Genomic DNA, 15,462 nt, shown 5'->3' with positions numbered 1-15,462 from the left:
AAGCTGCAATATCCATCACCTCCAATTGACTTGGCTGGTATTTTAACTATTACCTGCAAATTGGAGAAGTGTGCTTTAGAATAAGTTATTCAAGAACCCTGTTTTCACTTTTAGGTGTAAGAAACCCCATTTTTACTGGTACTGGTTTTACAGCAGTATTTTCTCCCCCATAAGCCACCTTTTCTCTTTCACATAATCATTTATAACCAACTTGACTGTTGCTGCTACTTCCTTCCTGAAGCATATCTACAACTGCATGCAAGAATTTAGCTCTACACAGCTTCACTGTAAAGTCCTTCTGTACTGCCCTTTGATGCAGGGAGAGCCATCTTATGTTCAACCTGAGCCACAGGCAGAGGGAAAGAAAACTCTTTGAAGTTCATCAAATCTGGACTCCTGCTGTGTGTGCAGGCACACATGTGTGTGCATGTATGAACTGGGTTAGATTTCCTTACTCACAAGTAGTTCCAGAACAGAACTAAACCAATTTTGTCTTTTCAGGGTCCTAGAGAGCTGCAGTGAGAAGCAATGGTCTGGTGGACCATGTTACTAATTGGTCCTGTATCACAGATAGACATGAAGTTCTGTCATCATACATAATTTTTTCCAGGAAAAGAAAAAAAAACCTAACAAGTGAAAAAGTCACAAAATCTAGAAAAACAAAGAAGAGAAGAGAAATAGATCTGTTCAGTAACTGTTAACCAACACTTCAAAAATTAACATTTGAAAACTGTGGTACTTTGAGAAACAGAAGAATTTTCCATTTCCTTTAGAATTTGGGAAACAAAAATGCCATAAATGTGAATGTAAGACATTCACATTTATGAATGATGAGCAGCTATTGTCTCACTGCTGGCAACACTGTTAACTGCTCAAAGGTACAAATGTAACTGTGCCACACAAGCACAAAACCAGTCGGATTTGGGATCCAATACACTACTGTAAGTTTTTCAAAGTGTTGTGCAGTCTTTGGCTCTGAGAAAGGAACACAATTTAACTAGACTATAAGGAATGTAGATAACTTCCACAAATTGCTGCCTGGATCTGATGGCTTTTAGGACAAAACATATGAACAAAATTCTGTAAAACCCATTTACAGCCTATGTCAACTCTGTAAGTCTCATTTCATCTGCCAGATTTCCCCCCATATGTAACACCACCACCCATCAAATTCTGCCCATACCTAAGAATGAAAATAGCAAATACAAGCACAACGTGTTGCAGGCCGACTTGTTCCCTTTGTTCGCTATTTCTGCAAGTCTCTTCAACAGAAACTGGAATGTACACAAAGGTCACTCAACTTACGATGGTTAGCAGGCACTTAAGATGCTTAAGGGAAAAAAACAACACATACACTATCCAAAATCTCTATCCAATAATTAAGTAAATACTGCATCGCAAAAGCACGACTGCCAGAAGCTCATACTGAAAAGAAATTTTCACAAGACAGAAAAAAGAAACAGAAGACCATAAGGCCAATTAGTACCTTAATACTTCCTGCGAGTGTACTTCACAAATAAAATAAAGGCACTCCACTTTTTTTCGGAGTGCAGATTATTAGTTTCCTTCTCAACCGATAAAAGACTATTCTACATTTTGGATTTTGTGGGTTTAGGGTTTTTTGTTAGCCTTTGTTTTAGGACTGGAAGACGACTTAGCTAAAGCTGCTTCTAAAAGCTTCTTAAAGAAGCAACTGCAGCTAAGATCACATAAGGTATAGAAACCATCTCCTAATGTCCTTTTATAAACCATGACAACTGCCTAAGTACATCAATCTTCCTGCTCTGGCGCACAACCAATAAGCAAATAGAAGTATATGGGAAATGGGAGGGAGAACAAGAACAAAAGCCCCTCGAATTCTAAACTCAGACAAATCAATGAGAGGAAAAGAACAGATCCCAATCCTCCAGGCTAGAATCCTGCATAGTCTGAGATACTCACTGCATCAGAAACAGGAAACGCCTATATTAAAATCCAGGAATTAGAATACCACTCATTCTAAGATGTGAAGTTAGCGAAGCTACTTCGTATGTTTTGGTCTTTTCTGCAACGCAACGACGCCAATGCAGAAAATTCCATACGTATGAACCGCGATTTATTTTTCCTACCGAAGGCAAAAGGGGAGCGCCTTACAGGCACCAGCAGCACCTTCTGCCCAAACTCCTACGAGCCGGTTGTCATAACACGGGCAGCACAACACAGCGGTCTCCAGGTGCGGAGGGCCCGGGCCGCGGGCAGAGCGCGCAGACAAAGCGCCCCGGCAGGCAGGGTGGCATGCAGGAGGACCAGCCCAGGGCGGGGAAGAGGTCGCGCCTCGGCCGTGCCTCCAGCCCGCATGGCCGGCGTCCCCCGAGGGGGTCTGGGGATATCGGCCGCTCCTCGCCATTCGCTCCTGTGCCGGTGGCCCGGGCGAGGCGCGGGGCCGCCGCTGCCAGCCGGGAAAGCAGCGGGGAGGGAAAGGGGCGGCTGCCGCCGGCAGTGGGGGTGGGATGAGTGATGCCGAGACGGCAGGTGCCGCCAGCCCCGTGACCTGCGCCACCCACGCCTCGCTGACCGCGAGGACAGGAGCGGAGCCAAGCGCCACGGCTGTCCGCTGCCGTCCCGCCCGATTCCCTGAGGAGCGGCAGGAGGCGGTGAGGGAGGGGGGGCGGCAGCGCCTCCCGGCACAGCGCGCGCTAGGGGCAAAGATGGCGCCGCGTTGCGCGCGAGCGGGAATCGCTCCCTCCTTCCCCTTCTCCTTCCCGTTCCCACCCCCGCTCCCGCCACCGGCTGAGCCCGGCCAGGCCCCACCTTGCCGAAGTGCGCGGCCCAGTGGATGGGCGTCCAGCCATAGAAGGAATCCTCGGCCGCCAGGTCGGAGCGGGGCGAGCTCTGGAGGAGCGCGCACAGGGCGGGCAGGTCCCCATCGCGGCAGGCGCGGTGCAGGGGGAAGCGCAGGGTCAGCAGCTCCTCGCTGGAGAAGCCCGCCTCGGGGCCGGCTCCCAGCGACATGGCGAGCGGGAGAGCGGAGAGAGGGAATAGGAAGGAATGGGGGAGGGAAAAGGGGAAAGAGGAGCAGGCGGGCGCGCGCTGCCCTGGCGGGAAGCGGCGGCGACTGCGGCTGGCGCGCGCGGCACCGGCACAAAGGGAGCGGGGCGGGGCCGCCCGCGACGCTCCGCCCCCAGGAGGGCGGGGCTGCGCGGCCCTCAGGGAGCCCGGAGCGGAGCGGAGCGGAGTGAGGTGGGGCGCAGCGACTGGGGAGTGCGCGGCTGCTCCCCTGCCCATCCTCCCGTGCGTGCTCCTTCCTCCTCACGCCTCCCGCTCCGGCTTTGCCCGTCCCTCCTTCCCTCTCCCCGTCTCTCCGCCTTTCTTCCCTCCCGCTCTCCCTTCCCTTCTCTCTCTCTCCCCACCGCTTCCCTTCCCTCACCCTTTCATCCTCTCCCTCCTTCTTGTTCCCTCCCTCTTTCTCCCTCCTTCCCTTCTCCCTCCTTCTCTCCCTCCCCTTTCTCCACTCCCCTCTTCTCTCTTCCTCTCCTCGCCCGCGCCCAGATTTTCCCTTGTCCGAGGCGGCAGAGCCGCTCTCGCCGCTGCCCCGGGCCAGCGTGGCCGCAGCGCCCGGGGCCGTGTGTGTCCCCGCCGGGGCCGTGTGTGTCCCCGCCGGGGCCGTGTGTGTCCGCCTCGGGCCGTGTGTCCCCGCCGGGCCGTGTGTCCCCGCCGGGCCGTGTGTCCGCAGGGAAAAGGTGCCGGCAGCAAGACAGGGCTGAGCCGCGGGCAGCGCCTGTCGTGGTTTGTTCCCGTACACCACGGACGTGCTGTCAAGCCAATTTCGGAGATCACTATGGGTTTGTGCTGCTCAGTGGATTGCAAACCAAAGGATAAGCTTGTCAGTGTCTTAAAATGACAGTGCCTGATTTTAGATTGCTCGAACCAGAAATCAGTCCCTGGGTAATGGCTCCGCAGAATTTTTAAGGAGCTTCTGTTGGTTGCTCCTAATTATTTCCTGTCCGAAGTATTTGTGAATGTCTTTTTCTGACACCAGTAAAATTTAACTGATGATAAGGAAAAGTACAATTGTTTAAATATAAGTTGGCTCACCTGCCACTGAAAATCGTGGAATCACCGAAGCATAGAATGGTTTCAGTTGGAAGGGATCAATCCAACCCCCCCTGCCATAGTCAGGGACACCTTCCACTAGACCAGGTTGGTGACATCTCCATCCAACCACCCCTAAACATTTCCAGGGGCTTCCACAACTTCTCTGGGTGTCAAGGAGTATTCCTTTTTCAGTGTACATTATTGGGCAATGCAAGCCAGGAATTCTGAGGCAATGAAGGTGCAAATGAATTTCTGTTAAAAGTGTCGAGACCAAGACATTTAAAAAGCTTGTCTTTAACATCAGGTTAAATTGATCATTAATTAATCATTAATTGATCATTGATACTGTGAAATATCTTTTTCTTAATGTAGGACTCCTGACTGCTCAGAAATTGTGGCATTCCTCACATTTATTTGGCTTCTTTGCGTTTTGGCATGTATAAAGCTGTGTGTGTACAGAATCCAGTGCCCAGAGATAAGGTTCCAGTGCAAAGAAAAACACCTGCACACAGAAAGAACTGCACCTTGGCTTATAGCCCAGCACAAAATGCCCCTCTGGCATATGCATCCCATGGCAAATACTTTTCTGGTACATATGTAAAATCTTAGAAAAGGAATTGGACAATCAGCATATGGGGCCATTTTTTAGCCTCCAAGAAGGTGATTAAGGAATTCATTCATTGTGGAAAGGCACTGATAAACAGTGGGTGTTGGATTGTACTGCTCTCATGTAGAGAAGGCTCTTTCCAGAAAGGTGTCACAACAGCAAACTGGAGATTTGGCTTAAGATTTTCCTTAAAATATCACAGGGATGGCCTGAGCTACAAACCATGGATTTAGACTGTAAAAATCATAGCAAAATGAAACACCTTTTTTGTGTTCTCAAAGTTTTGTTTTGATCTGCATGTAATAACATACAGCTCTCTGTATTTACGACTAGAAGCACAAATTTGGTATCAAGATATTTAAATTCATAAAAATAACTTGAAATGTGGCTATATATTTATAGCTGTATCAAGTCAGAATATGAAGATGGAAATCTTGCTTTCAGAAACTTTTGTTTTCACCTTAACTGTCTTTTTTATTTAAACTGTAAAGGCTTATTTATTTTTTTAATCTTCAAAATGGGAATAATAAAATCCTGTCCTGAGTGATGGTAAGAAGCTCAATTAATCACAGTGCTTTGAGGTAAAAAACAGAACACTGTGCTATGCATATACAGACAAGGCATTTCAACACGAGGCGTTACTGCAGCTAATATTTACATCCCCTATATTTTATTATATATTCACCAAAATAAAATATCACTTCAGCTTCTAGAATGCTGCCAAGATATAGATCTCAGAATAACGTGCAAAGGAGGATGGATTACACATCAGCCCTTTTTTAGATGGTGACACTGAAGCACGGGAAAGAGAAATGCTTTGGCCAGGGGAGGGAGTACTTTCAGCTACAGCAACTTTCAGTTCAATCCCTTATCCTTAGCCTTACAAAACCAAACATTTTATTGGCCCATTTTATGTTGGACCTGGCCGTTGTTTTCAAAAGCTCTGAAAGTTCATCATCCTATATGCACTTCTGATCCTGGGTTATGGGGATTTTTTTCCCATGTGCAGCTAGGCAGATGCTAACACTTTTATATCTGCATGCCTGGTTTGGGGATTGAATAATGCAGATCCTATATGATGGAGCAATTGAAAGAACAAAAGAAAACCCAAAACCAAACCACACAAAACCCAGAATCAAACCACACAAACCCCAAAAACAAAAAGGAAAAAGCCAAACCAAAACAAAAACCCCAACCTTTACCAAAACTTATGTCAAAAAAGTGGACCTTATGAAAATGTTTGGTATTAAAGGATATGGTTTCCCAGGTTGAAAAAGCAATGTTTTTTATAATGTAGTGTATAAGCACTGACATAGTTGTTCACATATTGTTTATAACTATCATAAAAGGCAATAAATGTAAAGACCATGGGTTATAGTGAAGAGGAACAAAAAGATTCCTGGCCTTGAGAAGATTAATATTCAAGATTTGCATGTGTTTTTTGTCTCATACAGGGATACAGAAACTGCCACACCAGACAAAGGCAGTCTGGCTACTTTCCTTATGGACAGTGACTTCATTTACCTGCCAGTGATTCCTAGAAGGATGACAACTGCCACTGCATTTCTTTTGGAGGGGTGGAAGGAGAATGCAGGGAGGGGAAGAGGCTTTAACAATGCTGTGCAGGAATTCAGCATGTGGAAATGAACTCTGGTATATCTTGTTTTGTGACTAAATTCTTTGTTATGAGGTCAATCTTTTTTATTCCCATGCTAGTGATCTACACCAAAAGTTCCAAAATAGCAAAGCACAGTGCTCTCTATATGAGACTGATTCCTTAATCAGTCTGTAGTTGGCATATGACTTGTGAAATCACATTTGTCTCTCTATTTTTTGAAATGTGAATCATTATACAGATAAATGTAAAAACGTGTATGTTTTGATATTCTGCATTTCCTTTGACTTCCTTAAAATATTTTGGCAATGGACTTCATAAGTTAATCAAATTTAATAGAAGTAAAATCTTTAAGTACTGTCATACCTTGTGAAACTGAGGACATGGAAATTCTGGGATTTTTAACATTTCCTTTCAATTACATTATAATTTATTCTTTTGTACTTCTCTGGCATTATTGTGGCTTAATTCTGTACAGAGCAAGACATATCTTACAGAGATTTTCAACAGTCTTGCTGTGCAAAAGATCAGGTACATAAAATATAAATCTGTTTTGTGATTCTAACTTCTTTCTAGATTATAGATCTGGTTTCCTTGACCTGCTATTATGGTCTGTTTGCACATGGCATAATTAAAGAAATTGAGAGTCATGGGTTAAATTGGGATTTATGAATTTTTATGAAAAAGGGGCACAGTAATATGTAGCATTTCAGGTTCTTTGCGTTTGCTGTTTTACATAAAGATATTTTAGTGTTTTATATGTTTAATGTTTGTTAAACTGAAGTCTGTATTGGAATGCAGTAATTGGTATTGTAAATAGTTAGAGTATTACTTATTAAAAGATATATTCTTGGTTTTTTAAATTACTCAGAGAGTTCACCTACTAAACTTAGCAGAACACGTTTCTGTATATTTGAAAAAAAGTAGTTATTTGCAGTCCTATTTGCATTAATTTCATCCTCAGTTCTATTCTTGGTCTTTTAAGGGAAGTGAGAAGCTTTGTTTCTGTTTCTGTCAGCCCAAGGAGGTAGACTTCATGTTTTGTTGGGGCGTTTAACAGAATTAAATTTCAAACAGCAGAACACACAGAGGAGCTTATAGGCAAAGTGGAGTGGAAGAAGAGATTGGCTTTATTTTAGCTAAGTTTGCCATTATGTGGTCTTTTGGCTAATGGCACAGAAATAAAATGGTCTATAATTGAAGGCTTCTTGAATATTCACTAGTCTAACAAGCATATATTTAAAAAGTAAACAGGATATTTTAAATGTGTGCTTTGTGGAAAAGGATTTGCTGTAGTGTACTTGTCTTCTCTGATACAAATAAATTATATTTTCTTTTCAGACTGGTTGAATGTGGAGCATTTTATAATAACTTGTACTGGACAAAGTCAGTATTTTGTTGGGTTTTTTTGTTGTTGTTTTGTTTTGTTTTTGTTGCTTTTTTGTGGTTTTTTTTTTTTTGTAAAAATACTCTAGAATTTCATCAAATAGAGAATTCATTCAAATTCCTCGTTTCTTGCTGTAGAAAGTTTGCACTAGTTAACAGTTAGAGCTTTATTTAGTTGCCCATGTATACATTTCTAGTGCCATTTGAGATGCCCAAGACTGTTTGTTCCTGTTGCCAGCTGCTGCAGAGCAGGATAAGTTTACACAAGTTCTCTGCCATGCCTGCACAGAGCTGATAGATATCTTGGGAGTCTGAAGGCTTCTTAGGCTAACACTTCTCCACAAATGTCATTTAAATTCATGTGCCCAGTCACATAAGGAGTTCCTCTAATTTTGTCTGGTCCTGAGTCCCATTAACCTCTTGTGTTTGAAGGAGGTTGTCACAGAGTCGCTGTTTGCATCCTACATTATGCTTGAGTGTAGTTCTGGGTCTGTGGGTCATTGTAGTTGCCACTTGTGTTTCCTTCTGTTTTCCTGTCTTTGAGGGTGATTTTCCCAAAGGACAAACTTATTAAGATGTTATTCATTTTCTTTTTTTTTTCTTTTTCCTTTTTTTTCCTTTTTTTCCTTTTTTTCTCTTAAAACTCTCAGTGAACTGTAATGAAAATGTGACATTTCTTTAGATGCCATGATTTTTTTTAGTAGTGGTGGGAACTTTACATCATTTTCCTAGTGTAAATAGAGACTGACTCATAATTTTCAGGGAGCAGTTCAAAGATTAGATTTACTTCCTATTTTTGCTTACATTGAACCACAGCTGAGTGAGGCACCACTTGAAGTATGTTGTTCTTATCTCGATTTTTAGCTGTCTTCACCTTTCTTCAGTGAAGACCAAGTGTTCTATTTAAATCACTCCTAAAACAGAATCAGAAATAAACACTTTTTTTTTTAGATGGAAGTTACTAGGTGAAAGAGCTGAAACATTTTGTAAAAGCTAATTTCATAAACTTAGAAACATTGGCATTCAAGTACTAAAACTGAGTGTGCATAATATGTGAGGCCCCTGGAGGTACAAAGATCAGAAAAGTAATAGCAGCAGTAGCTGCTAACATGGAAAAAAAAAGTCATGAGTGGAAAAACAGTAAACTGAAAATCCTTTATCCTCCTTTCCACTCGGTTCTCAGAGTTTTGTCTGGCAAGAAAAGCAGGGAATCTGTCTGACTTTCAAATAATTACTGATGTATTACTCTGTTGGAGGCTAGTAGCAAAGAGCAGCTGTGCCCTGTGGACAAAGCCAATTTCTCCCTTTCCCATCCCCCATTTCTGACTGCCTTCCCTAGAGAAAGCAATCTCACTGTTAAATAAACTAGGGTTGGGTTGCAAGACAAACCAAGAGTTCATTGGGAAAATATTTACTCATGCGTAAAGAAGCCCTTTTTAAAAACTTTGCTGCTTAGGAAATGATGTGATTTCGTGGGTAATAAATAAAAATGGATTTGTTGCACTACAGTTGTAAAGCTGCCATCTTTTATGAGCCTGGGAAGAGTGACCTTTTTCATCATAAGGCTTTGTCAATTCTGCCTCTGTGCAACTCTGCTCTTCTTCATATATGTGAATCATCTGGGCTGTGCTCAGCTGAGAGGTCTAGTTCCTAAAAGATAAGGTCTGGAGGTCATTAAAAGATAAGTTAATTACAGTTCTTGGCTTTCTGACAAATTACCTTTCTTTTTCCCACATTCCTTCCCAATTTTAGCTGAAAATTAACATTTCTTGAGTGGCAAAATACCAGTATTCTGGTTAAAAACAGTACTGTAAGAAATCAATACCAAACCATTTCCATTTCTGTTGAGCCTGAACCACAGTAATAAGAAGGTTCTTCAATGTCCTTATCTTCAAATTGTGTCCTGACTGTAAAAATAAAAATAAAATTTTTTAAAAAGTTAACATTTAGGGTGAATATAAATCTCACTTGCTGATTACTTGGATTCAGTAAGTAATTCCTATCTGGAAAACTGGATGGGTTAATTGTGTAATAATCTAGAAACCTTCACATGGGAAAGTATTTAATAAAGGTGAAAATGCCATTTTTACTTAAAAAGAGAGGAAACAAAAATCCAGAGGAAGGTGAAGAGTGTGAAACATCTGTCTCTGAGCAGAACACCTTAACAAGTCTTCTTGAAACCTGCACCCTATGCAGTGAGATTAGATATATTTGGAGGATTTAGTTCTTACTTCTCCAAAAGACTATGCTCCTCCCCAAACCGTGGTTTAACAAAGCAATTGTGACACCACATTTTCATTGGAGATTGGTGCCTGGTGTTTCAGGAGAGGGACTGAAAAAAAACTAACTAGCCTGTGTTATCAGAAATGGTTTCTATTTCAGCTAGCATCATATGAAAGGAGCCATCTTGTGGTTGTCTCCTTTGAAAATAAAATGTTGCTGTAAGATTGCCTTGAAAAGCTGAAGTGAAACATGTTTCTACACCTCTGTGATGATTTTTATTCTGTGGTTTAGAAATGTAACCTTCCAAATAGCACTTGACCTTTCAAATGTTTTTACTCAGAGAAATTTTTTTCTATCAGGTCCCAGTTCTACCAAATCTTCTGAATTAAAATAGCACATCTGTCTGTTCATACAGGATTAAACTAGATGTGTTCAGTCTGATTTCACTGCTAGTCAGTTCATCCCAGTAATTGCTAGTCCTCTGAGCTCTGTTCAGACAAACACAGTAATCTGCACTCTAAATTTTGCTTTAAACTAACAATCAACAGCACGTCCTCTGAAATACACCTCTTAGAGGAACTGTTCGTGATGCTAAGTGATATATCTGTATATCTTTATCTTTATCTTTATCTATATCTATATCTATATCTATATAGTCTATATCTATATCTGTATCTATATCTATCTATCTATCTATAGATATGTAATCTTCATTGAAATGTGCTCAATGGGAACTCTGTGCATTCCAGGTACAAGGCATCCCTACTCTTTGCTCCTGGACTTTTAACTTGTCTTGGGGAGCCAACAATTAGATGATACAGCAGTCAGATTTCTTCATTTCTTTGCTGATACACAATAGCACTTACCAGTTTTAGAGTTTGATAAATCCACAAAATACGGAGTAGATAAGCAAATTCATTTTATGTAGATTAGCTCACAATTTATTTATATAAATTGATGCTTGTATCAATTTATATAAATATATTTTTAAAAATCCCCACCAAATAACCTTAGTTAAACCATATAAACACAAGCTTCAGTCGTAATGTCTCATGTTCAATTTCCCTAATAACTTTGAGTAAGCTTATGTATGATTCAGCTTGGGTAGCCATCTGCCTACTGCAGTTTTTAGTAACTAAATGTAATATCCAGGCCAAGGATCACCATGACTTGCTGAAAATACAGAAAAGGGGTACAGATTTTATTTGATTGCTTTTTGATATTGATTGGAAGGCAAAAATGCATGGAATCTATATTTCTGGTAAATTTGTGTACATATGACAACAAACAGATACGTCTTACTTTCGAATGTGCCATTTGAGGATTATTGTGTTCCTCAGAGTTGAAGAGAAAACTGTTCTAGGAAAATGCAAATCCAGAATTGGGGTTTGAAGTGAGACTAATACTTGTCCCAACTGAAATGGAAGGTAGACTTTGAGATCAAGGAGAGACAGGATTAGTAATAGTTTTTACTACATCTGGAGTGGAAAGACATTGTAAAAATATATTTTGGGAAAGTATTTGAGACATCGGATTAAAATTAGACCTGATAAAATTTTCAATCAAAGAATACTGATTGCTTTTTTACTGAAAATATGTGTGGGCTCCTTCAGAATACATTTTCTCTGTTGAGTATAATATTTTTTAATGAAAATCTGATTTTTAAAAAATTACTGAAATAGTTCAAAACTTCATACTAAAATTGGAATGTTTTTAAGCTGTTAAATGATATGCTTAAATTTCTTTTCATTTTTAAAATATCTTACTGATATCTTTACTTTTTCTCCTCATTTAAAGAGAAGACTTAAAAAATTGTATTTTTCTTGAGATGGAAAAATCGTTTTCTGTGTCACTCTAAGTAAGATCAAACAGTCAAATGACATCTCACTGTTTGAGAAAATTACTTAATTGAATGAAACACCACAGTTGTAGAGAACATAAGCAGGGAAATGACAGGTATCATGCCATGTAGAATTTGGACTTAATCTATCAGTAAGATTGTGTTTGCTCTGCTGTAAGCAACAATAATTTTCATGCATAATCATAGATCTTTACTTTCTAATTTAATTCTCTCTATCTTACATCTAGTAAAGGAGATACAATCTCTGGAATGAAACATGTAGGAGAGGATTTTAACCTATTTCTTGGAAATAGGTTAAAAACAAATAAGTTAAAATATCTTCCCTCCAAAAGTTTTGCTGGTATGACAGTGATGATTATTCTGAGTGCTGGAATAAGAGAATATATATATGGGAATATTTTTCCCACAAATAATCTGCAGCTATAAGTCTTTCAATGTACAGGACTCTGGAAGATAGTGGATTAGAATAACAATTTAAAATAATATTGATTAACCTGCCTAATTTCTGTAGCTGTTAGGATACAGAAAGTCTCCTTTCAAAACCTGAGTCTGTGCATCACTCAAGACATCCACCAGTTACCTAGAACCACAGCTTGACCTCTGTCTCTACATATTTGAATGGTGCTGGAAGCAAAACTTATTTTTCATATGTTTCCACAAAAACATGTATTTACTTTGGTGAAACTGAAATCACAGATTCATAGATCCCAGACAGATGTAGTTGTGGAACTTTTTTATGAAAAGGCATATAAAAGTCCAGAAATTTGGCAATTGTAGCATATTCAGAGGAGAATAAGCACACATTCTAAGAAATGTGGAATGTAAAGAAGTTAAAAGATGCAAGAATAGACTGCTTGGAAGTGAGTACCTTTTAAAAGTATTGTATTCAGAGGGATGAATGCAATACTTTAAATGAATGAAGCTCTAAACTCAGCTTTCATAGAGTTTAGAGTGCTAAACTCTATCAAAGCTGTTGAAAAGTACCAGTATATACTCATTTAACAGAACTGATCAGAGTCGATTAGAATTACCTGGATTCAGCTTCCAGAAGTTTCTTGTTGCTAAGTGAATTTGTAGTCAGATACATTTCTTACCTAGGTCAGCACTTCGATATTAATAAACAAGAAGTCAAGTAAGATTTTCCCTAGGAATAAATCACTGCCATCCACTGTTTATGGAAGCTTTTAGCAGATCAGCCTTAGAGTTACCTTTGATTTTTTTGTTTCTGTTAACTAGGAGTATGCTAAGTTGGTAATCAGAAATTGTGTTATTCAAAACAGTAAGGAAAGCATTTTTAAAATGTTTGGTGAAATAATTAAATAGCAGAATCTGGAAGAGAATGTTGTAATGCTACAATCTGGAAATTCATCCAAAAATGAAACTGTTTGTCTCCCTGCTTCTCTTAGCACCTTGACATATTAAATGAGTGTGTAATTTACTTGATTGAAATCTTTTGCTTCAATAGTAAACTCCTGATTTGCTAAAAATAAAATACTTTTGACACAGAGAGACATTTCAAACATCTTTGGAGGAAAATGAGCTTTATCTGTGCTCTGAAAAGTTTACAGATATGGTGTACATGGTACTGAATATCCAGTGTGAGAGTCCAGTGAAGTTAATCAGTGATATTTCCTGTGAATTCACCTTCAGATGAGTGTCACCTGTTTTTGTCATTTACTTTGGTATTATATTATAACAATTGAAGATTTGGTCCTTTTTATAAAACTTTAAACTTGATTAGTATACTGTATTTTTACCACATCCAGTAGTTGCCAGACCTCATTTAAATCAGCTAAATGCTGCTACAACCCTATTGCACACCCTTGGTTCTTGCAGACACCAGCCTGTCTTTCAGCGGTGCCATCTCTTCTGCAATGTCTAATTCCAGGTTCTGATCTGATTGGAATCACATTAACTTGCACTGAGCTCACCAAATTACAGAAGAGCTTTGAACTGTTAGCATTGTTAATTAGATTGGTGATTTTACTGTATAAATCTGTGCCAGTGATAACTATTTGGCTGGACTGAAGAAATGGTTATGGACCAAGTGCAGATGTGTAGAAAGTGACTGCAAAGACCTTGCCTTATGTGCAACTTCTGTACGTTTTCCTCAGGCTGCTGGGTGTATCAGAATACTTTCTGAAACAACACAGTTCTCAGCAGGATTTACCAAGAGTAAATGCTGGCCTGAAAGCAAAAGCTTTAGGAAGAGCAAACCAACATGGCAGCGTGGAAGCCTCTGCACGGAATAGTTTTTATTCTATTAGATGCTGTCTAGCTGGCTGTAGTGGCAACATTCTTGTATCAGAATATCCTAACATGCAGATATTCTTTTTATTGACCAATCTTTCTGACATTTCAAGGAGAAAAGATATATCTTGTTTAGTCATGGTGTTGTCATTCTGAAGATATTTCTGAAATAAGACCTAGGAAGTTGTATGGAGCATCTTACAAGGAAGCTTAAACCACAGCCATTATTTATATCAATATAAAGTGGTGGTGTAACCCCAAAGGAATGGCAATGTGTTATTTTAAGCAACCAGACAAGACATGAGAGGCTGTCTGATATCACACGCTGGCATAACAGTTGATGCTGAAGATCTTTGGCCTTACCAGGTTTTGAAATGATGGATGGTACCATGTTTAAAATGTGTTATCTTTTTTGAAACTCATGTAATTTTCTCCATGCTTGGGGAATAGTTGTCTGCTAATCACAGTAATGAAATGAATGGCCAAACTTGCAAATCTACCTTGACTTTCAAGCATTTGAGAAGCTGAGGAATATCCAAGAAGTTTGGATACCAGCCTGCATTTTGGTAGAATGGGTTTGGTTCATTCACTGCTTGAGGTTTCTTATGTTGTCCCAGACATACTGGTCCAGACCTACAAAGACTCTTGCTCCCATTTGTGGCAGCTGAAACCCTCTTTAAATAGCAATTACCTTCTTAAAACCTTCTGTGGATCTGCACCTAGGTCCATATTCATTGGGAAAATAGTCTGGGAGAACTGCTGGGACTCCATTGTTCCACAAGATTTGCAAGGCTAAGTATAATTTATGTAAAGTCCTGAGCCAAGGACACAGAAATAGAAATACATAAACAAAAAGCTTACAAGTTTTTATAATACATCACCCATGAAAACATCTTTGATACTAAAGCTGTACTATATTCATACCAAAAGGCGTATTACCACTGGAATAAAAAACAAACCAGACAAAACCCCAAAAGTACAAGCTATAAAACTTTTGATAAATGCTTTGGGCTTTTTCCTCAATGAAATTGTAGGAAAATAAAGCCCTTTGTGTGGATAAGAGCCATTTGGCTCAAATAACCCCAACATTTGGTGCTATAAGCAAATTAGTATTGAAAGAATTCCAGGCTGTTGTGATACATAGTTATGCAGAACAATAGTTCTTTGCTTTCTGTGTGTGTATCATTACATGATTTTTTGACACATTTCACACATTTATTAATGTATTTTCTTAGCTTAATACAATGTATGATTTGCATTCAAGTTATATAAATCATAACCTAAAAAATTATTTGTTCACCTGTACCTCAGAATCAAGCAGGATTATTTCTCACTTTTAAAAATAGCTGTCTCACCAGGTGATATCTATTTTCCAAAGGACAGGAAGCACTGGTGTGTTTTTGTCTCTTCTAAAAGTATTTCTGCTGCCTTTGGAAAGGAGCAATG

At 39.8% G+C, this 15,462-nt stretch overlaps 1 protein-coding gene across 1 annotated transcript in view; it reads right to left on the bottom strand.

Annotated features, from left to right (window-relative positions):
* Positions 1–3,112, bottom strand: part of ANKRD10 (ankyrin repeat domain 10) — a 37,360-nt gene extending 34,248 nt beyond the window's left edge. The window contains exon 1 of the mRNA XM_054272109.1: positions 2,791–3,112. Coding sequence (XP_054128084.1) covers positions 2,791–2,991 — 201 coding nt within the window. The 5' untranslated portion in view covers positions 2,992–3,112. The remainder of the gene's footprint in view (positions 1–2,790) is intronic.
* Positions 3,113–15,462: the final 12,350 nt, after the last annotated feature.

Source organism: Melozone crissalis, unplaced genomic scaffold, assembly GCF_028551555.1.
Source record: "Melozone crissalis strain CALT ecotype California unplaced genomic scaffold, PUWL_Pcris_2 ptg000013l_1, whole genome shotgun sequence".
Lineage (NCBI taxonomy): Eukaryota > Metazoa > Chordata > Aves > Passeriformes > Passerellidae > Melozone > Melozone crissalis.
Note: the sequence above shows the minus strand (reverse complement) of the source record. Positions and strands in the feature narration are given on the sequence as shown.